Source organism: Epithele typhae (genome assembly GCF_022376455.1).
Source record: "Epithele typhae strain CBS 203.58 chromosome Unknown BXZ73scaffold_97, whole genome shotgun sequence".
Taxonomy (NCBI): domain Eukaryota; kingdom Fungi; phylum Basidiomycota; class Agaricomycetes; order Polyporales; family Epitheliaceae; genus Epithele; species Epithele typhae.
Window position 1 is genome coordinate 51,926 of NW_025954288.1, and position 21,300 is coordinate 73,225.

General features: G+C 58.9%; 9 protein-coding genes across 9 annotated transcripts; 4 read left to right on the forward strand and 5 right to left on the reverse strand.

The window, feature by feature from the left end:
- Nucleotides 1-203: 203 nt before the first annotated feature.
- Nucleotides 204-905, forward strand: BXZ73DRAFT_55610 (uncharacterized protein; the record flags this gene model as incomplete). The annotated part of the gene is made up of 3 exons (XM_048021373.1): nucleotides 204-479; nucleotides 535-770; nucleotides 830-905. The coding sequence occupies 3 exons, from the start codon at nucleotides 204-206 to the stop codon at nucleotides 903-905; spliced, it is 588 nt and encodes a 195-aa protein (XP_047872142.1).
- A 530-nt stretch (nucleotides 906-1,435) lies between these two features.
- On the reverse strand, nucleotides 1,436-2,278 carry BXZ73DRAFT_27338 (uncharacterized protein; the record flags this gene model as incomplete). Its single annotated transcript, XM_048017746.1, has 1 exon — nucleotides 1,436-2,278. A coding segment is annotated over one exon (843 nt), but the record flags the coding sequence as incomplete, so codon positions are not given.
- A 947-nt stretch (nucleotides 2,279-3,225) lies between these two features.
- BXZ73DRAFT_55632 (uncharacterized protein) lies at nucleotides 3,226-3,978 on the reverse strand (the record flags this gene model as incomplete). Its single annotated transcript, XM_048021377.1, has 4 exons — nucleotides 3,226-3,339; nucleotides 3,394-3,492; nucleotides 3,552-3,676; nucleotides 3,735-3,978. 4 exons carry the CDS (start codon nucleotides 3,976-3,978, stop codon nucleotides 3,226-3,228), a joined length of 582 nt encoding a protein of 193 aa, XP_047872144.1.
- Nucleotides 3,979-6,182: 2,204 nt separating this feature from the next.
- Nucleotides 6,183-7,436, forward strand: BXZ73DRAFT_92998 (glycosyl hydrolase family 61-domain-containing protein; the record flags this gene model as incomplete). The annotated part of the gene is made up of 6 exons (XM_048026556.1): nucleotides 6,183-6,321; nucleotides 6,373-6,533; nucleotides 6,589-6,739; nucleotides 6,795-6,927; nucleotides 6,992-7,273; nucleotides 7,415-7,436. The coding sequence occupies 6 exons, from the start codon at nucleotides 6,183-6,185 to the stop codon at nucleotides 7,434-7,436; spliced, it is 888 nt and encodes a 295-aa protein (XP_047872145.1).
- A 1,262-nt stretch (nucleotides 7,437-8,698) lies between these two features.
- BXZ73DRAFT_81990 (uncharacterized protein) lies at nucleotides 8,699-9,831 on the forward strand (the record flags this gene model as incomplete). The annotated part of the gene is made up of 2 exons (XM_048023620.1): nucleotides 8,699-9,160; nucleotides 9,295-9,831. 2 exons carry the CDS (start codon nucleotides 8,699-8,701, stop codon nucleotides 9,829-9,831), a joined length of 999 nt encoding a protein of 332 aa, XP_047872146.1.
- A 725-nt stretch (nucleotides 9,832-10,556) lies between these two features.
- BXZ73DRAFT_107015 (uncharacterized protein) lies at nucleotides 10,557-11,281 on the reverse strand (the record flags this gene model as incomplete). The annotated part of the gene is made up of 4 exons (XM_048016802.1): nucleotides 10,557-10,718; nucleotides 10,778-10,792; nucleotides 10,855-11,043; nucleotides 11,105-11,281. The coding sequence occupies 4 exons, from the start codon at nucleotides 11,279-11,281 to the stop codon at nucleotides 10,557-10,559; spliced, it is 543 nt and encodes a 180-aa protein (XP_047872147.1).
- A 1,053-nt stretch (nucleotides 11,282-12,334) lies between these two features.
- Nucleotides 12,335-14,546, forward strand: BXZ73DRAFT_107016 (uncharacterized protein; the record flags this gene model as incomplete). Its single annotated transcript, XM_048016803.1, has 5 exons — nucleotides 12,335-12,359; nucleotides 12,502-12,868; nucleotides 13,041-13,137; nucleotides 14,051-14,450; nucleotides 14,512-14,546. 5 exons carry the CDS (start codon nucleotides 12,335-12,337, stop codon nucleotides 14,544-14,546), a joined length of 924 nt encoding a protein of 307 aa, XP_047872148.1.
- A 298-nt stretch (nucleotides 14,547-14,844) lies between these two features.
- BXZ73DRAFT_92999 (uncharacterized protein) lies at nucleotides 14,845-16,631 on the reverse strand (the record flags this gene model as incomplete). The annotated part of the gene is made up of 3 exons (XM_048026557.1): nucleotides 14,845-15,303; nucleotides 16,426-16,441; nucleotides 16,579-16,631. 3 exons carry the CDS (start codon nucleotides 16,629-16,631, stop codon nucleotides 14,845-14,847), a joined length of 528 nt encoding a protein of 175 aa, XP_047872149.1.
- A 2,309-nt stretch (nucleotides 16,632-18,940) lies between these two features.
- On the reverse strand, nucleotides 18,941-20,429 carry BXZ73DRAFT_93000 (Aldo/keto reductase; the record flags this gene model as incomplete). Its single annotated transcript, XM_048026558.1, has 7 exons — nucleotides 18,941-18,994; nucleotides 19,093-19,373; nucleotides 19,432-19,521; nucleotides 19,586-19,736; nucleotides 19,786-19,863; nucleotides 19,915-20,061; nucleotides 20,118-20,429. 7 exons carry the CDS (start codon nucleotides 20,427-20,429, stop codon nucleotides 18,941-18,943), a joined length of 1,113 nt encoding a protein of 370 aa, XP_047872150.1.
- Between the last annotated feature and the right edge of the window lie 871 nt (nucleotides 20,430-21,300).

A 21,300-nucleotide genomic window follows, 5' to 3' on the forward strand; every position in this document is an offset into this window, starting at 1 on the left:
CGGACTTGTCTCGGCCCTGTCTCTCCCGACTTTCCTCTGTTGCCCGTAGCCTGACCTTGCCCTCTCTCCTTGTTCACGACAACGACATCGACGTGAAGATGGCCTCTACACTCGCTCGCCTGCAACGTGCCCACGCCCAATCTCTCCTCGCTGGCCCCTCCTCCTTGCGCACCCTCGTATACCTGCCCAGTCACCGTCATGCCATGATGTCCGCCCTCTCCCACTCCCCCCGACCCGCTCCCCCTCCCTCAACTTCAGCGACATCCTCGACAGCTTCCACCTCTTCTTCCACCCCCTCTGCGCCGCTGCTGGGAGAGACCCCACCCGCAGTGGTCCCTGCTACCACCTCCAAGCCCCCAAGAGCTCAGAACCTGTCCCCAGAAGCGTCGTCGCCCCAAGTCGCCGCACGACCCCCACCCGCGCCCAAGGCCGAGCGTGCACGGCCAAAGATCCGCGCTGCGAAGGCCGCGATCTCCCTCGTACGTCTACTCTCCATCCGCTCAAGCGCATATACCAACCCCACCGTTCCGCTAGACACCAACTGCTGTCGAACGTCTCCAGAACCTCCTCAAGAGCCCGACGCCCCAGATGATCCGCATTGGAGTGCGGAACAAGGGCTGCGCGGGGCTCTCGTACCACCTCGAGTACGTGGAGAAGCCGTCTAAGTTCGACGAGGTCGTCGAGCAGGACGGCGTCAAGGTCATCATCGACAGCAAAGCGCTCTTTTCGATCATCGGAAGCGAGATGGACTGGCAGGAGGATGGGCTGAGGTGCGTATATGCGGTGTTCTCGTCGCGTTCTCGCGCTCATCTCGTCCACTCGTGCGTAGCGCCAAGTTCGCGTTCAACAACCCGAACGTCAAGGACGCCTGTGGATGTGGCGAGTCCTTCACCGTCGGCTCGTAGTTCCCGGCCTCTTCGACGCCTGCTCAGACGATACCCTTGGACACGTACGAATTTTGACGCTCTTCCTGGCCATATTGCGTGCCCCTCGCGCTACACGCTAATATCTGCCGTACACTAGCCATTGTATCCATAGTGCATTTAATAGATGCCTCTTCACACTCACCGCCCATTGACAATGTTTGGATGGAACGCAGGCCCACTCAGTCAGCATCAAGCGCATGAGTCAGACAAACGACATAGCTGACACGTCAAGATTGCCAAGGAGCTCGGTCTAACAAACATTACAAGAGCGCTCGCTATGTGCCTCCAGACCTCGCGAGTCCGTCGAACAACTGAGGTTGTCGCGGCTTTGTGGAGCGGGGCCATACAGAACCTGGAACGAAGCGACTGTTGACCGGTATATGTGGAACGTGCGTCACTGTTCTGTTCTGCGCCCTCGCGGCCGCAGCCATATCATACGGCAGGATGGATTTGAGGTCCTGGGATCTGCGTGACACCACGTCAGCGACTCTGCATGGTTCCGACAAGCGCGACAAGCTTACTTCGTGGATGCGACGGTCAACTTCCGCCCGCAGTCTGTCGTTGAAGAGACGAAGCGTCTCCGGAGCCTTCTCCCTGCAACTGATACACGAAGACGCCTCCACGATCCCTCGCTCCAACAAGTTCGCGCTCGAAAGCGCGGCGCTGCAAGGGCGGTCCTTCAGCAGCTTCGCCATACGATTGTGGTGGTTCCAGAACCACACACTCGGGTCCACGGGCACTGGGCGGTCGGGATTTATGCGGGATTCAAAAAATGAAACATTGCGCTTGATGCGGCACGTGACCGACGACTTTGCGCAGTTCTTGTTATCGCAGGAGATTGTCATCCAGGGGCCTGGTGGGAGCCACGCGAGGTTGCTCTGGATCATCTCCTCGAGGGTGTCGTTGCACTTGCTGCGGTAGGTGAGCAGGCGATGGTACACGCCTGCGCTGAGGCCCTCGAGTTCCTCGGTGTACGGTCCGAAGGAGGGGATCGCGAGGAAGTCGCGCGCGGCCGCCTCCATGACGTCGGTCATCTCGAGGCGCACGGCGATGGCGTAGACGCGTAGGGGCTCCGCGGGGGAGAACTTCTTCACGAGGAGGTTCTTCAGCGTCTGGAGGACGCCGTCGGCCTGGTACTTGTGGGCGAGCGCGATGACGGAGAGGAGGACGCCGAGCTGGGAGATGGGGGGCCCGTGCGGAGGAGGGTAGCACATGCGCAGGAACGGCTCCAGGGCGGCGCTGGTCTCCGTCAGCGTCACGGCGCCGTCGGCCGTCGTTCCGTCAAACGCGGTCATGTCGCCGAAGACGGGAGACGCTTCCACGAGGATCCCCTTCCACACGTGGAATTCGACGTTGTCCGCGGTGCGCAAGACGAGGTCCGTGTAGTCTTTGTTGAAAGGGGCTGCTGCGACGACAACTTGGGGAGGTTCGAGCTCGGTTTCGAACAGCGATCCGGACATGCTGATGTCACCGATGTCAGCCTTGTTCAAATCCACTGGGATAACCGATCTGGACATACGTGAAGGTAGCTAGAACAGGCTTGCTTGCCGGCGGAGTGGCCTACGGTGAGGGCGAAAGGTGGGACACCGCCGCCGACTGAAGAGAGGTTTTATCTCTGGAAGCATCGACGCTGAGCAGCTGCGGTAGCTTGAGATAGTAGGTCACCGTTGGGAGCTAGAAGGAATGTTAGTACCGCAGCAGTAGCTTCTCTGCTACACGCCAAACCCTACTTAGGCTCAGGTTGGTGTCGGGCCGCCGTGCCGCGATTCAACCCGTGTAAACTTGCATGTTCAAAATCGAAGGGATGAGATCAAGGGAGAGAGCTGCATAAGTAGTAGTATCTTTGAACTTGTGGGCGTCGGCGGCGTGCAATGACATGTAGCACTCAGTCTCGCCGTTGCGCCGTGAGAGTACGAGTATATATGTAGATGTGCTATTCGTAATTCCGGGGCACGTCGGAGATGCCTGTGACAGAGGACGTGCGCACGCGGACCTGTGCGAGGCTGGGGTCCCAATGAAGCAAGTTTAGCCGGAAGGACGTCCCGCGATAAGGCCCTTGACACGTCTGACAGCGCACGTTGAGAAAGCGTCAACTCGGTCGACATCATTATTCGCACTCAATGGCAACGACAGGGAGCAGTAAGTAATATGGGCCATAACCAAACCGTCATCCGAATAACCGTGTGTAGTGGCCGAACGGTACGTGCGGAGAATCTCATCTAAGTTCGTTTCGGGTCGTGGTTCAATCTCGTGTCCCCGCGCAAAAGCAGTGCTCGGCGGGTGGTGTCTCCGGCGTCTCCTACCTGGAGTTCTGGACCTGGACGTACCACTGCTGGTCGGCAGCGACGCACAAACCGCCGTGGGCGTTGTTCGCGGAGTTGCAGTCGCCAGAGAGCCAGGTGACGAGGGAAGCCTGACGCACGGACGGTCAGCGCTCTCGGACGCGACAGATGCGACGGCCACGTACCCAGTCTTGGCGGCAGTACGTGAGAGTGGCGGTCGCGTTCTGGTTGAGGAAGTACGTGGTGCACGAGTGGTACTTCATCGTGATCTTGTCCGCGGCGGTCTGTTCGCAGAGCGCGTGGTCAGCTGCGCTCAAAAACCGGAATGAGACGAGGCGCGTACCCCGGCGGCGGTCGCGTTGAACGTCGCGGACTCGTTTTCGCCGTCGTAGAGGATGGCGTCTGCGATGACCTTGCAGTCGTCCTCGTTGGGGCCTCCGCCGGAGGGGCTGAAGCAGAAGGTGTTGCCTGTGGGGATCCCGGGTCAGCACTCGTGCAATGACGGGATGTAGTTTGAAGGACTCACACGACGCGCTGCAGACGTTGTTGACCGGTGCGTCAGGGACGGCGACGACGTCGTTCGCCGCCACCTTGGACGTCGATGTCTCGCAGTGCGAGTGGGTCATCTGGACGTCCTTGCCCTTGCCGATGAAAGTCTCCGAGACGACGGTCTCGGACTGGCACTCGATGGCGCCGGAGGCTCCAACGGTGATGGCGGAGCTGGACGCGACGAACGCGGCGAGGACGGGGAGGAGGGCGAAGAGCTGCATGACGACAGAGGTACAAGTCGAGTGGGGGAGAGAAGAAACGTTGAGCGGAGAGAAGGAAGGCGAGATGAGTCCTGGGTCGAAGGCCAAAGGAACGATGGAGGCCAAGGCAAAAACAGAGGACTTCTTATACCTACGCAGGAGACGCAGAACCTCAGCGGGAATCCGGGACCGGGTTATGGTTGCGGCGTTCTACAACGTTGGCCGTCGGCGGCTCGTCTCGGCTAGATGTTTTCGGGCCCCGCTCCGAGAGGTACTTACAGGTACGACGCCATCTTCGTCCAACTCACGTTTAGCGAGGGATCGGCCGACGAAGAGCAGAGCCGACGCAGCGGAGAGTGGCGAAACAGCGTCTTCTCCCAAGCGGGAAGGTCTGCCCGTACGTGTGACCGCTGGTCCCGTTCATCAGTCACTAAGGTACCGCTTCATTAAGTCGCTAGGATGCGCAGGGATGCGCGTACCTACTATGGGGGGCACACCTGTGGTTGTCAATTCGACATGGATGATTCCTTCGAGAAATATGCGGTATTGAGCAAGCTGGCACTTCATTGTGTTATGGTTAGCGTTCCTCCGGGAACCTATGTGGCCAAGCATGTGGCCAGACGTAGACGAACCTTATGTATAACATGCAATTTCGGGCTCAAAGGGTGTTCGCATCGGCCTTCGAACGCCGACCAACGTTTGAGCACTCGGTGGATGAACTCGAGCCGGTTTTGATTGTCGGCTCACAGAAAGAATCAAACTCGGCCTCGTGTAAGAGCTTGGCAAGTCTTGAAGTGAATCAAACTCGCCTAAGAACCGAGCTGCGAGGAAACCTCGAGTGTGTCGAATGATCGGCATGGCCGAACGTGCCCAGAGAGTTCGAAATTGTGGTAAATTTTCAAGAACGTTTGCCGGACTCCGAAGACGCAGCGTGAAAACAGACCAGGGTGCACATCTGACGGCGAAGAGATGCTTATCAAAATTTATATCTGCTATAATGACAGCATAAACCGTTGAGCCCCCGAGAGCAGGACGGTCACCCGAAGGACGTTGACGAGAAAACCTATGATTGGGGAGGACGTGACGGGCACCTATTCCGGCAGGGGTATCATATTCCATCACCCGCCCCACATTGGTGCGTCGACCGGGGTCGTGCCGTACTTACGGTGTGCGCGAACTACGAGGCGGAACGCCTCCGTGATGATGAAAGGCATCCAAACGTGCCTGGGGTATACATCAGTCTCACTGTCGGTTCGAGTTTTGATATTGTACGGCTTACTTACCTTGTCGGACCAGTGCGAAGACTTAGACACCGGGCTCAAGAGACCATAAAGTGAGACACAGAGAAACACTCAGGGTTGAAGTAGATGCCCGGGCTAAGCTGGCGAGCTCATTGACGTGGCCAGGCCTAGAAGGCGTGGCACAGGCTAATGCGGTCAGCGTTGAATAGACCACATGGGTTGTGCCAGGACGTACAGCGAGTGGGCAGAGTGGCCGACAAGGCCAAGCCAGTGGTCTCCGAATTCACCGTCGTGGGTCTCAGCCAGGGCCACGCGGCGGATACTTACGCGTGTCGTCGCGGTAGTCATAGATGCTTTTTACGGGGCGCATATCTTCCAGGAATCGATTCGAGGACAAACAACAAGGACCATTCGGTCAGCGCGGGGATGCCCTTGACCTTGCTCACCCAGGAGGCGCAGACCGGTGCGAAGGCGTAAGCGGGGGTATTGTTCTTGGGCAAGCAAAAGCGGCGATGTGTTTGTTTGCAAAGCGAATCAAAGCGAGTGGTCTCGGGGAACACAGCATCGGCCAGGCACGCTGGAACAATGGGGGAATTTACATGCTCCGCTATGGACACTTTTACAACTCCGATGGTAATCGGCTAGCGTAGTTAAAATTTAATGTTACCTTATATATCGGAGATTAAAACTTGTGTGAGGCGCGGAGCGCCGTGTGAAATTTACTGATGCACGAGGACAATAGCCCGGCAAGCGACAGTGCTCTCTTTTGTGTACCTCCACCACGCTTTGCTCCTCACGCGAGCGGGCGTATAAAGCTCCTCTGTCGTTTGCAAGTGGGCCCCGTGTTCCTTCCCACTTCTCGAACGAGCTGAGCTCTCAACTTCACGATCATTCTCCACGGCGAACCTCAGCCTCGACATACTTGCTTCCGAGCCTGTCTAACATATCCCTTCTCATCCTCCATACCCTCCGACTTCCTTCAGCATGAAGACCTCCGCTGCTATTGCCACGTTCACCGCCTCTCTCGCCGCCACGCTTCCTCTCGTCGCAGGCCATGGCTTCGTGAGCTGGGTCGAGATCGATGGTACGAAGTACCTCGGCAACGTCCCCAACAACTACAAGGGTGCGTGTTTTTATTCCCCCTCCGCGCGCACATTTTGAACGCGACGCGCAGGCCCCAGTCCCATCCGCCTCATCTCAGACATCGGCCCCGTCAAGGGCGCGTCCAACCCAGACCTCTTCTGTGGTCTCAGCGCGCAGCCGGCAGAGCTTGTCGCCTCCGCGAACTCCGGGAGCACCGTCGCGTTCCAGTGGTCGGGCGGTGCGGGCCAGAAGGTACGTGCCCTAGTTCGGCCGCACGGCTTGGAGGCGCTGATCGGTGCACGTGCAGTGGCCACACAACACGGGGCCTTTCATGACCTACATGGCGTCGTGCGGGGACGTCACCTGCGACAAGTTCAACTCGACGGACGCCCAGTGGTTCAAGATTGACCAGGTCGGGAAGAAGAGCGACGGAACAACTTGGGTGCAGGCGGATATCAGTGAGTTGTGTTCTGCTCCTCGTTTTGCACACATCCCGACCCGCGACCTTCTCAGTGAACGGCGACTCCTTTACCGTCACGCTCCCCGACAACCTCACCCCCGGCGACTACCTCATCCGCCACGAGATCATCGCCCTCCACCTCGCGGTGACGGAGGGCGGCGCCGAGTTCTACCCTCGTGCACTCAGGTCCGCATTGGCGGCTCTGGCACCGGCACTCCGAACGGCACTGTCACCTTCCCGGCGCGTACAGCGACACGGACCCTGGCATCTTCGACCCGAACGTCTTCAACGGCGACGACAACTACGTCTTCCCCGGCGGCGCGCTCTCGAACCTCGCCGGGACCTTCGACGGCACCGGCGACGCGATCACTGGCGCCTCGACCTTCCCTTCCACGAGCGGCGCGACCTCCACCAAGGGCGCGGCGGGCACGAAGACCGCGTCGGGCTCCTCCGCGACCGCGACCACGACAGCAACGGCTCCGCGGCCACCTCGGGCTCGTCCAACAGCCAGTGCAAGCTCAAGAAGCGCGCCGTCGCGAGGACGCGGCCGTCTTCCCGCGGCACATCTCGCGCGTGATGGCGCGGATGCTGCACTCGTCCGGGTTCTCCCTGAGCCCGCTCACCCCCTTTCTTCGCCCACGTCACCCCTCATGTCCACTCATGACGACACAAGGATATCCTCCCCCGCCGCCTAGTGCGGCAGCACGACGTTATCATTATGGTCTCGGACGGGCACTACTGATGAACTTAAATATGTTAGACGACACCTCCGCGATTGGTATGACGGGCCCTTTTACGACGCTACGTCTGCTGTATCTAGTATTTACTTATTGTGTCCTTACCACCACCACCGTTTGTAGCTCATAGCCGTCGGGTGTAATCGTATCCGCTCTTTTACTTTTTGCGTGTGGACGGCTTCGGTTGCGCGGCATGGCGGAAGGTATGACGTCATGGCAGTACCGAGGTTTGCATTGCAACTGACGGACGCCCTTGTTCACAGCCGCAACTACCGTCCCGATCCCCTCTTCAGGTCCGCGGAGCTCCTACGTCTGGAGCAAGGCCGATGTCGATGTTTGAAAGGCAGCTCTCCGGTCTGGGAGGTATGGTTTGTGCCGAAGCGCTGACGGCTTACAACGCGGTCCAGATCTCCTGTTCGGCAGCGGCTACTTCACGGGGAAGAGCAAGCCCCTGGCCGGAAGGTTTCGAAGACAGGATCCCGGAACTGTTGTCATAAGGAGAGCCAGCCGAGTGTTATGATGGCTATCGAAATGTCGGCTATGGTGTCGAGTTAGGGACGATTACTTAGGTACTTGGAAACTCCGATCCCATCGTCGCAACTGACATGTACTACAGTCCAATCGGACATGCTTTCTAGACCGGGCGATTATGCAGCAGCTTTCTCGTGGAAGACGTGACTCATGCGGGGAGCGTTTACTGAAGAACCATTTTCTGCATTCTGATCCAGGCTGCCAAGACGAGAAGGCATGTAGACCCATAGGAAACCGGATATGATTTCGCCCCGGTTTGCGCCTTTCAGAACATTCGCAAATACCTTCGCTGATTCCTTCGCACTGTGCTCTACAGCGCTCTTTCATGTACGAAACACGACGGCAGAACTACGTACGCTTGGAGGATTGGCATCCGATCAACGGTGCCAGTACGCTCCGGGAAGCGAACGTTGCTCCCGGACTTCCATACCCCGAACTCGCAGCTCTGCCGGTCAGCAAAATGCGGAAGTAAGAAGCAAGGGTGGCTACCCGGCCCCTCTCTTCGGTCGCGAGAGCTCCCCGGTAGCTGTGGCTGTACGATGCGGACACTGCGGACGGGAGCTGTCCACTGAACCGGCGGATATATCACATCCGTGCCTCCTCGTCGCTCGACGATCTCAACATATAAAGAGTGGCTCCTGACCTCCAATTTACTATCCTCTCGCACCCAGCTCACACTCATCTTTGTCATGTCTACCACGCATTCCGACGAGCACTTGAACGTTTTCTCCCAGGACTCTGCGCTTTCTCCGCTCGACCTTCCCTCTGCCATATCACCTTCACGGTACTCCCCGAGCACATTCGCGGAGCAAGACGCCTGGTTCCCTGGTCATGGTGTTGCCTCCATTCTTCCCTCGCCACACTATTCCCTCGCCGTCATTGCGGAGCAGCGAAACACCACTGCCGCCGCGCAATATCTCGTCCCCGCTGCTAGCTGCCTCTCGACTTCGCGACATACATACCCCTCCATCGCACAAACTCACCGCTCTGCCATCTCGCCCTCTTCGTCGCACACAGTCACGACAAACTCGTGGTCACCGATGACCTCCTGCACTCCCAACCCTCGCGTCGGCAGCTTGGACACCAGCGGCACGAGGCAGCGTATGCGCACCGCGAACGCGTGCGAGTGGTGCAGGAAGATGAAGAGGAAGGTGCGCACGGTTCTTTCTCCTTCGCATCCCTTCCCTGATGGAGACCGCGTCGTTCTGTTTCTCAGTGCACAGGGGAGACTGTCTGCAGCGTTTGCAGGAAAGGCGGGCATGATTGCTTCTACATACCGCGCCAGACGCGTAGAGGGAAGCGTGGCCTCGACGGCAAGCACAGGCGCCCCGACATCATCGCCCCTCTTTCTTCCGGAAGATCCGGGTCGAGGAGCAGCGACGGGATGTCCGTAGGGAGCTCCGTATGCAGCTCCCCGGGCGGTGGGCTCGTCTCCCTGACGCCAAGTCAGCCGCCGTCACCCGCACGCTCCTCGCAGTCGCCTGCCTCAGCGCCGCCGCCACACCCGATCCCCGCGCGACTGGCGCACAGCTTCTACGGCGGAAACTTCTCGGAACCAGCGTACTGGGCATCTATGCAGCCTAGCGCGCACCCCGTCTTCAGCAGCGTCTACAGCCCCGCGTTCCAGGGGCAACTGTACCCCGGTTCGCACATGCACCGGTTCGCGCCCGAACTCGGAGTACTCCAGCACGCGATCCCGCACGCACCGTCACCGCTCTCAAACCTCCCGCCTCCGACGATGGCTACCGGGCCATGGCCGCTTGCGTCCATCGAGGGCGCGTTGAACAACCAGTCGAGCATATTCGCCCACTCATACCCGTAGTCGTCGACTTCCACGCACGACATGGAGAGGGCGCAGGGGCTGGGGAGTAGACTCGGCAGTCGACAGGATGGATGCTCGGGCAGTTTGCAGGTCTCGTGCTGTTACAAAGTTGACAGGGATATATGATTATCTATTTCACGTCTGTGCCCCTTGCAGCCGTGTGCGAAACCGACGGTCGAACCGGCGTGCAGTCCGGAGCGAGTTGTCTCGGCGGGCTCGGATTCGATACTTTCAATGTTGCTGCGATGGTATTACGAGTGTGTCACCCGCGGTGAGTACTGATGCGACCTGACCGTCAACCGGCCGCATTACACCGGAAATTCCGAGTATACAGCAAGCAGACGTTACAGGGGCAATATGCGGTATCGTACCCAAACCTGTAGAGGCATTCCAGTGTCTTACGAACGTACCCGCCGACCGGCGCGGAAGATTCTCATGGGAACCACGATTTAGACTAGATTCAATCGACGACTTCGACGAAGAGGCCTACGACAGAGACAGGTAGGCGTGTAGATGAGAAATATGGGGGCAGACGAAGCAGTGACGAAGAGTACTAGGTAACAAGGAATTCGACGGGCGGGTATTAATCGGAGAAGGTGGTTCTCGTCCCAAGTACGCACTCGACGCAATTCCGCGTTGGAGGGGATTCAAGCCCTGTGATATCCAAGTTAGCAAACCGCGATCGTAGGTCACAGTCGGCGTCATTCTAACTCACCACAGCATGCCTAGTAGCAGTACGCGCCCTTCACCGGGTTCACGTACCCGGCAACTCCCTCGTACGAGTAGCCCAACAATGTGACCGCGTTGTCGCGCTCCTGCGCGTCGGTCGTGTAGAAGTGGTCGATCACCGACGGCTGGTACAGCCGGTAGAACGGCACGCTCCCGCACTGCGCGCTCGGGTAGATGTACGCGGCGACGCCCTCGCTCATGTACCCGAGCCGGACACCGCGTGGTCGCGCTCCTGCGCGTTGGGCGTGTAGAAGTGGTCCGTGCCGCCCACGCTGAAGAGGCGGTAGAGCGGACCGCGCCGGAGACGGCGGCGGGGAAGACTTGGGCGGCGGTCCCCTCGTTGGTGTAATTGAGCCTGGCGACGGCGATGTCGCGCTCCGTCGCGTTGGTGGTGTAGAAGTGGTCCGTGGCGGAGATTTGGTATGCGCGGAAGAGCGGCACGGTACTGTCGCAGCACTCGGGGGGAACGGTGGGGGAAGTGGTCTGGAGGAGAAAGGCGTGAGCAAGAGCAGATGGAGATGAGCGAGAAAGGCGATCCACTCACGACGGGCGGAGAAGTGGTGGACTGCGTGGACGAAGGGATCGAGCTGCTTGAATGCGTCGACGGTTGGACAGTGGTAGTGTAGTTGCAGTCCGTGAAAGACGAGTACGGGTAAGAGGGAAGCGCGTGCACAGAAAGAGCGAGAGCCGACAGGACAAGGGCAGCGAAAGAGGTCTTCATGATGATGAGATGGAGAGGTCTGAGGACGCTGGTGTAGCTGGTGGCTGAGTGAGATATCTGCAGCCAGGTGAGTCTTTTATCTTGTGGTGAGACGCGGGGACCCAGGAGACATACGTACCGTGTCTCTGGATGAAACCATTCGTGATGCTTCATATACTGCTAGAAGCACGTTGACTCGAATTGTAGAATAAAAGCGATGGGGTGGCTTCAGCTAGCGAGACTGCAAGAATGACAGTTCCGCATTGACGAGCACCACTTGAACGGACATCGAGAACGAATGACGTCGGAGCTAGTGCGCGCACCAGTCTTTAACACTGTCTAATCTCAGAAAGGAAGGTCAGTATTAAATGAGGATATGCCCATTTTTGTTCCTTGGTGAGGAACGGTGTGGGCTCCTCTGGCAAACCCTGGCGAGAGGCTATGGCAGGTGTTCACACGCCCGTCGGCGTTTCCCGGGCGAGGCCTGAAACCGGCATGAATCGGGCCGGCTTCTGACCTCGTCCAGAGTCTTTGGGCACTGTCTCTTCATCTATCTGCTGTAGCGTAGATGACTCACCTCTCTCTCTTCCTTCATTTCCTTATTCCGTCGTTACCCTGCTGTAAGTTGTCTTAACCGCACCTTCTTAGGCCGCCAAAAAGTCTCCTGGATACCAGTGCGACGACCGGTCTCGGGCTCCGAAAGCCTGGACGCAGTGTCATTTCATTCTGGGACCGTACTGGTTCTGTTTGGAGCTGATTTCGCCGTGCGGTCCTCGATGGAAGTTCAATAATCCTCCGCAGCCATTCTTGCCGCCTTGCTCGACAAAGCTCTATGCTCGCGTCTGTTCTGCACGCGATTCTGGAAGTATATGATACATCACCAATGGTTTCATTCGGAGACGTGGAACGCGGTACGCACATCTCTCCCGCGTCTCCCCGCAAGTTTAAAGGCTCACCGAGCCTCAGATACCTCACTAAGATCTCGGCTCGCGCGCTTCAAAACCTGGGCGGCGGATGGTAGATGAGTTCATAGCTACGCAGTCGCGGAGACTTGGTCAGAGAAAGACCGCCACGATGTCAGGAAGGTACCCGACGCACAGTAGGTGGTATTGTATAGAAGTAATTCCAAGGCGACGAAGAAGGGAAACAACTGAGTGTCGTCCAATTCGCCCGCGGGTCGCATTGATGACGCGAACGGCCCGGACCAGCCCGGACCCTGACGCGAGTTCCGGCGCTTGCAGTCGGCGAAGGCCGCCGCGACGTCTTCGAGCCTGGTCTTTCTCTCAGCTTCCATCTCTGCTGCAACGCTACACCTCCTTCTCACAAGGCGATTTCCTCCCTTCCAGTGAAGCTCAGCTCTCCCCATACAGCACCCGTCTCGTTGTCCTACCGGTTCCCGGACGAATCGTCGACCAGAAACTCGAAGATGAAGTCCATCTTCCTCCTCTCCCTCAATGACGACGTTCTCCTCGCCGTCTTCTCCCTCCTTGGTCGCGAAGATGCACTTGCGATGTCTTCTACGTGCAGAAAGGTCTATCGACTAGCCATCCCTCTCGTCTTTTCCGACATGTACTGGAGCAGAGACACCGACGATGACGAAGAAGACGGGTCTATAGCTTGTGCTTTTCGCGCTATATGCGTGCACCCGAGCCACTGTCAAAACTTCCCCGCATTTTGCGTCTCCGTCACTTTTCTCTCAGTCACTTCTCCGACGTTGATGTCCCATCCTGCGCGACTTTCTCTGCCACGCCTCCAACCTCCGCACCATTGATATCCACAGCTTCGAGTTCTTGATCCTCGTCGACGAACATTACTTCAAAGACATCGTTCAGAATTGCATCGAAGCAATCGCTGCATGCGCGAGCTCGAACATGCTGGTCTGGTTTATATCGGTCCAGACACGGTTTCCGCCCTGCCAGTGATGTTCTCCAGCTCGAAACTTGCCTCTTTGACACTTGTCTTCGACACAATGTACTACGACGACGACGACCCAGATTGCATCGATCTTGTCGATCTTGTGTCCGCTCTCTCCTTCATTCCAAGAATCCACACTCTTAGCCTATTCTCTGGCAGCATACCAACCAGTCCCATTCGACTACCTGATCCCGACCGTTTCACCCTTCCCTCGATCCGACACCTTTCTCTCCGCTGCCTCCCTCAGACTGTCCCCGGAATAATCACGCTGTGTCCTAGCCTCGTCAATCTCTCTCTACTGTTGTGCACCCAGGGTGTCCGCTTGGGCGCTGCCCCGCCTTGGGTGACGGACCGGTAGTATTTTCCACAGCAGCACAAGATCGATGGCCTTCCCGGCTGAAAGTGCTCGAAATCCGCTCTCCCACTATCATTCCAGGCGACACTGCAAGACGGATGGGGCGCGTTGAATCGTTATTGTTGGGAGATAGCACGTCGATCTCTGGGATGGACGACTTCCAGGGCTTCGTTTTCCTTGTCGAAGCGGTCAGACCCACCACACTTGAAATCCACACGGGATCTGCTCTGGGCGACCCCGCCCGCTTCTGGACCATTTTTTTCAACGTTGCCCCTCAACTCCGCTCCCTGAAAATCGTGGTGAATCTGGCGATTGCAACGTACGCGAGTACATGGTACATCTCTCGAGTCTCCGCATCCGGGTCGTGCTGATTTTCTCGCCCCGCTCGCCGCGCCAACTCAGGATCCACTGCTCGTCGCGCTGCGATCCACGTCACTCGTCCACCTGTCTCTCCACATCCCGCCCATTCAAGAAGGCTACCACGCATCGAGCGTCACACAGATCGACGACTGGTCACCCAGGAGGTCCGCCGGGTCGAGGCCCTTCGCCCGCTCCCGCTGCGCCTCGCGCAAGCCGTCCCGACGCTCCGCGTCCTCGCGCTCTCCTCCTGCCGACCCGGGTCCACGGGTTCGACACGAAGCAGGCACGGCGCACGCGTGGAGTGCAGGACCTCCCGCCGGAGGTCGTCGCGGAGCTCGCGCGGAGGACGACGTGGAGGGCAGTGGGGTCCGACGAGCGAGTTCGTCGACCCGGGCGTGCGGAGGATGCGGGAGCTCCGGGCGGAGATCGCGCGCGACGAGCGGTGGTGGTGGATCGAGGCCGAGGGCGCCGCGCGGCGGCCGATGGAGATTTGGCGGGAGGACGGCGAGCGGGCGCGGGCGTTGATTGAACGCGTGGATTTTGAGGCGAGGAGTCTCGACGGTGAGCTTTCCTGCGTTCGAGAGCTGTTCGCGCGACCGTTGCTCATCAGGCGTTCACGCAGGCTTTTTCTCGGACAAGTGCCGCTATGAACGGTAGCGCACATTGCGCCGCATAATGTATATCCCGTACGCTTAGAAGCTAGAACGAAGTATCGGTAATCATGGGGGGTAGATATGGTGACGGCGAAGCGGTGACGAGTAGGTGACAAGGAATTCGACGTGTACGTGTGTAGTGTGCGGGTGTCAATCGGAGAGGCGTTCCAAGTACATCGAGACTCCATGCGCCTTCCAATTCCCGCTACATGCAATTAAGGTCCTATGATAAGTATTCACATTAACAAGCCGTGATCGTAGATCACAGTCGCCGTAATTCTCACTCACCACAGCACGCTTGATCAGCAGTACGCGCCCTTCACCGGGTTCACGTACCCGGCAACCCCCTCGTACGAGTAGCCCAACGACGCGACCGCGTTGTCGCGCTCCTGCGCGTTCGTCGTGTAGAAGTGGTCGACCTCCGACGGCTGGTACAGCCGGTAGAGCGGCACGCTCCCGCACTGCGCGCTCGGGTAGACGTACGCGGCGACGCCCTCGTTCGAGTACCCGAGCGCGGACACGGCGTTGTCGCGCTCCTGCGCGCTGGTCGTGTAGAAGTGGTCGACCTTCGACGGCTGGTACGCCCGGTAGAGCGGGACCGCGCCGGAGGCCACTGCGGGGAAGACTTGGGCGGCGGTGCCCTCGTTCGAGTACCCGAGCGCGGAGGCCGCGTTGTCGCGCTCCTGCGCGCTGGTCGTGTAGAAGTGGTCGATCCTCGCCGGCTGGTACGCCCGGTAGAGCGGCACGGTGCTGTCGCAGCACTCGGGGGAGTGGGGGAAGTGGTCTGCGTGGAAAGGTGTGAGCAGGAGTGGTGAAGACGGGCGGGAAAGGCGAAACACTTACGACGGGCGGAGCAGTGGTGGACTGCGTGGACGAGGGAATAGGCGAATACGTCGACGTTTGGGTAGTGGTAGTGTAGTTGTAGTAGGTGGAGAGGAAGCGTGATGGTGCAGTCCGGGTCGAAGACGAGTACGGGTACGAAGGGAGTGCGTGCACGAAAGAGAGAGAGCCGACAGGACAAGGGAGCGAAAGAGGACTTCATGATGACTGAGATGGAGAGGTCTGAGGACGCTGGGGTAGCTGGTGGCTGAGTGAGATCTCTGGGGCCAGGTGAGTCTTTTATCTTGTGGAGAGACGCGGATTGAACGCGGGAGACATACGTACCGTGTCTCTGGATGAAACCATTCGTGATGCCTCATATACTGCGAGAAGCATCTCGGCTTAAAGGCAAACAAAAGCGATGGGGGAGCTTCAACTAGCGAGACGGCAAGAATGACAGTTCAGCATTGATGGGCACCGCTTGAACGGGCATCGCCGGAGAACACATGACGTCGGAGCCAGCGCGCAGCAGTCTTTAACACTGTCAAATCTCGGAAAGGAAGGTCAGTATGAAATGAGGATATGCCCAGCCTTTCTCCGTCGGTCTCTTGGCCCCTGGGGGGAAGGTACCAACCTGACCGAGTCGCACCGGAGACATCTACGCCCGGCGCAGCTTCTAATAAGTACTATCAGTAGTGAGACGGCAAGAATGACTGCTAAGTGCTATCGAGAACCGCACGAAAACGTGAGACGGCCCCAAGATGAAATGAAGAGGCACTCACTTTCGCAAGGGGAGGTCCAATCTGCTTGATGACTTGGAGTAGTTGGCAACCCGCAAGGCGCCTAGGAGTGGGGTCATGCGCAAATTCCCAGACCGGCGCTTGCGCGGTTGGGGGTCCCCGTCCAGTACAGCTGAAGTTCTACTTACCCGCCCACCTCCTGCTTCGTTCCGCCGACACTCTTGTCCATGTACTCGTCCAGCTCCAGTCTAATTATCAGCACTGGCCTCCTCCGCCTCAACGACGATGTCCTTCTCGCCATCATATCGCTCCTCGACGACGTGCGCTCCTTCTGTCAAACCTGCAAGCGACTCTACATTCTGGCGATACCCTCCTCCTTCGCACACTCTCGTCTTGCACCTCCGAGTGAGAGCGGACTTGTCTCCTCAAGATCCCTCTCCGATCTTCTCTCAGATCCCTGTGTAGCTGAAGGCGAACCCGTTCTCGGAAAGGCCATCGATTATCTTCTCGCTCGCGACCCCATTCTTCATCGTCCTCGCTACGAATACCTCCGCAATCTCTCAGTGGACCCCACATACGACACCGGAGACTATACCTGGGACATCGACTATGGCGTCGCCGGCCTCGTGAAAGTGCTCTTGCAAGCCCCCCGTCTCCGTTCCCTTCACCTCTTGCAAACGGACGAGCTAGCGGTACGCCACCAAAAGATATTTGCGACCTTCCCTTCGATACCACTTCTATCCAACCTCCACATTGACGACTGCGGCCCACACACGACTCGGATGATGTGTCAAGTACTACCTCGTCTCCGCCCCGGGATCCTTAGGTCCTTTCGCTTCGGGCTTGGCGACTCTCTATCGGGCCCTATAAATCTCTCGGACTACTCTGCGCTGCTCTCGACGCTAGCCGTCTTGCCCAGTCTTGTCGACCTTTCCGTCAACTGTACTGAGATCGATCGGCCGTTGGACTACACACGCCCCGCTCCGCTTCCAGTCCTTCCCCAACTTCCCAACATCCGCTCCCTAAACCTCATGATGTGCCCGCCCGAGGCCGTGCCTTTCTGTCCGAACGTCGTGAGCCTCCGCATTGAATCTTGCGACGTCAACGAAATCGCCGACCGTTACAAATGGCCCGACCTCCACAAGCTCATGTCGGATTTCATGTACTTCGAACCAGACCCGCCTGTCCCAGACCTGGACCTGGCTGGTGGGAGCTTCAACCGCGTCCGGCGAGTCTCCGCGGACCGCTCATTGTCCGTCTCCGGGAAGAATCTCAACATGGACTCTATTACGCTCTCGGAGGGCGTCCGCGCGCTGCGGCTGCTTCCCAAGATGTCCAGCCTCGAGATCCACCTCTTGTTGCACCCTGTGAAAGGGGAAAACGAGGATCCGTGGAACGAGGTCCCCGGCGGGCTGCGCGGCATGCCGGCTCTCCTCTCTACGCTCCGCCTCCGGTCTCTGGAGCTCACCATACGTCATCACGAGAGCAACCTCAATTGCGAGGAGCTCCGCTTCACCTCCTACCAGTCTGCGACGGTGCGCTTTTCACTGCCCCTTCCACGCTGAGTACACCGGTCGCTGACTTTGCTCATCCTTCCAGGATACGCTCATCAGAGTGTTCGCTCACCTCCCGCTCGTGTACCTCAGCCTGACGCTTCACTCAAGCGTGCCACGCTCAGGCTCCTGCACGTTGGCGGCCTTGAGGGACGAGCTCGGTCGCGTTCGGCTGGTGCACAAGCTGATCTATCGCGATGTGCTTGCACTGTGATGAACCACCGGCCCACAGTGCGCGTGCTCGGGCTGGGCAGTGCTTTGGCCACGGTCCCCGATCGGACGAGGATCGAAGGGCCCCTTGGCGAGGTGGACGAGCTGGTGAAGGAGCTCGAGCAGCTGAACAGAGAGCCAGTGGCGCAGGGACGATGGTGGCGGATCAAGTCGAACGGGCCACAAGTCGAGATCTGCGCGATCCGAGAGGAGGTCGCGGCGAAGGCAAGGATTTTCATAGAAGGCGACGGCTTTGAGACCGGGGCGAGCCTCGACGGTGCGTTTTCCTCTCGTTTCGACGCGTTTGAGCACTGACACGAGGGCCTACCAGACTTTTTCTCATCCGAGCATGCGTAGGTCTCGTACGGCGCGTGCGACGCTGCCCACGAGAGCGGCCCATCATGACTCCCCAATGTCGCAGGGTGGGGCACAACGGGGACAGGGATCCGGTTGGGTATCCATACACCGTGTACGCGTACAGTACATACAATCCAGGACCAAGAATCCATAGCCATGCGATCTCGTCGAACAGGTCGCGCGCGGACTTAGACTCCTTGCGCGCATCTTCTGCCTCGTTGTTCGGCGTATGCACCAGCTTTGCCTGCATCGTCCAGCCGGTCTTCGGTGCTACCTGCTCCATGTCTGCGCTGGTCGGCGTGTTCCTCTCGTCGAGCTCCTTGTGACAGCACCTCGATCTGACGGGTAACGGAGCAAGTAGTCGCTGCCATGAAGATGGTCGGAACTGCCTAGCGTTCGTTGTAGCTGTCGACATTTCCGTCAGCCCTCGCGCGAACACCGATGGTATGACGTCATTCGCATTCCCTTCCGGCCTGCCCTCTTGACGTTGACCCTTGGAAAGTACCGGCGACGCGCACTTCGCCTCACATCCGACGAGTAGATGGCTGCGTAGCAGCTCCGGGCAGTGGGTCAGGTCTGAAGATCTGAAGAGTGTAGTGGCCCGCGGAATCACTGTAGCAACAAATGTCACGCGCGAGAGGGGACAGTAAGGTTCTTAGGTCGTAATGCTAGTGATCGTTCTGTACATGCCTCCGTAGTTAACGGGCCTGTGTCACCTTTCAAGCGGGGCGAATGGCTTGCTTGTGCGGCCACTTGTCCACCACAGCGGCGTTCTTCGTCAACATATTGTACTCTTCGCCATTTCCCTGCAGTGAACCGCATTAGTCTATACCGGCCCGGGCCTGCCTGCAAAGAGATCTGCGCGACTCACGATGATCGTGTACGGGAATCCAGGCCTGAACTGCGCGACCGCGTCGAGCTCCTTGATGTGCTCCGGGGAGAGCGCGATGTTGAGCGCGGCGAGGTTCGCGAGGAGGTGCTCGGGCTTGCGCCCGCCGATGATCGGGAAGACGTGCGGCGCCTTCTGCATGATGTACGCGATCGCGACGGCCTGGATCGTCTTCGCGCCCACCTGGGGAGCGATCTCTTCGAGCGCCTTGCAGACGCGGCGCTCGTCCTCGGTGCGGAGCCAGGGGCCGAGGGCGGCGCGGCCTGCGCAGGGACGGTGTGAGCGTGAGGAACGGAGAGGGAAGAGCGGCGGGGCGCGTGCCTTTCTCGCCGGACTCTTCGCGCTGTTTCTCTTCGGCGTCGGTGCGGATCTTGCCGCCCTCGACGACGCGGAAGGGGGCGATGGCCAGTCCTGGAAGCAGAGCGAGACGGGTCTGTCGGCAGGCGGACGGGGTCTGAGCCGGTGGAGCGCTGACCTTCGGCCCTGCACATGGGCAGGATGTCGCGCTCGAGGTCGCGGTCCATGATGCTCCACGAGCCCTGGTAGATGCAGAACGGCGTCTTTCCCGCCATGCGCGCGTACTGGTTCGCCTTCGAGACGACCCAGGCGGGCGTGTCGGAGACGCCCTGGAGGAGAGTGTTGGCGCGCGACAGAACAGCGATGTAGTGCACGTACCAGGTACAGGACCTTCTCATTCTCGACGAGAGTGTGGAGGCCGTTCATAACTTCCTCGACCGAGCAGTCCCAGTCCCACTGGCACGAGTCGTCAGATAGTGTCGAGCTCAGGAGCAGCAATCGACCCACCCAGTGAACGTAAAGGATGTCGATGTAGCTCGTGCGGAGCTTCTTGAGCGAAGCGTTCACGGAGAGATGCATCGACTTCCTGTTGTTGCCGATGTAGTTGATCTTCTGCCCAACGTCGTCCCGACCCCTCTTGATGTTGGACGTGTACTGTGACGCGACATCGATTAGCATTGATGACGAACCGCGCGCGACCCGCAACGCACCTTGGTCGCGAGGACGATCTGGTCGCGCACGCCGCGCGCCTCCATCCACTCGCCGATCCACTCCTCCGAGCGCTCGTCCTGGTAGTTGTTCGCGGTGTCGATGAAGTTGCCCCCGGCGCCGTAGAAGGCGTCGAGGAGGGCGAAGCTCATGTCCTTGTCCATGTGGGTCCCGAAGAACTTCCCCCACCCGTCGCCGATGCTCATGCCGCCGAGGCAGATGGGCGATACGCGCACGCCGGCGAGGGGCGAGAGCTGACGGTAACGACCGAGTTTTGTCGCGGGTTCTGGGGCGGGGGGGTATATGCTGGCCATGGTGTGCAGGATGAGTGGGAGAGTCGGCTCGTGGACGGGTCGATGCTCTGAGTCTGCGGGGCAGAGGGGGCAGAGGGGGCGGCCTGAGCCTTTATATACTTCATTGGCTGCTGTCAAAGCTGCGTTTACCCTGCAATGTGTCGTTAGAGAGTATCAATGGCAGTCCGCCGAGGGCGAACGTACACCAAGGATTGATCCACCTTCAACGCCGATAATCCACCTTCAATGCCGATAATCCACTCAAACCCCGACATTTACCAAACATTTACGGTAGACGTCATATCCGACCGGTATACACAGACATTCCCGCTGATGTGCATCCACCGCCGCTGGTACGTGCACGCGTCCGTCAGACGCCCGCGCGAGATCCGCGCCCTCGCGCACTATACATCCTCGTCCCGCGCATCCTCGTCCCTCATCCCTACGGTACACCACACCGACCCTCGCGATCGCTCCGCTTCATAGTTAGCTACACACCCACACACGTTTCTTCTCCCTTTTCGCCCCTTCGTATCCCCCATTCCACGGCCTCCATGGTCAGCCACACTCGTTGCCCCGCTCCGCCACTTGTTGCTCTTATCTTCCGGACGCTCGCCATGACACTCAGACTTGTAGACAGGTTTCGGGTGCTCGTTTCGGTCGTAGTCACACTCTCGCGCGGGCCGCATTTGCATGTATTTAGACTCGACTCGCACTGGTTGCTATCCAGTTCATTTTCCCTCGCATCTACGTGCGTGTGCTGTGTGCTCACCCCTCGACTTCGTATCTATTCGACCTCGCCTCTACCGTATCGTCTTCGTCGCCTATCGCCCTTCGCCGTCGCCCATCGCCCGTCGCCCATCGCCCATCGTCTATCGCCGTCGTAGCGCCC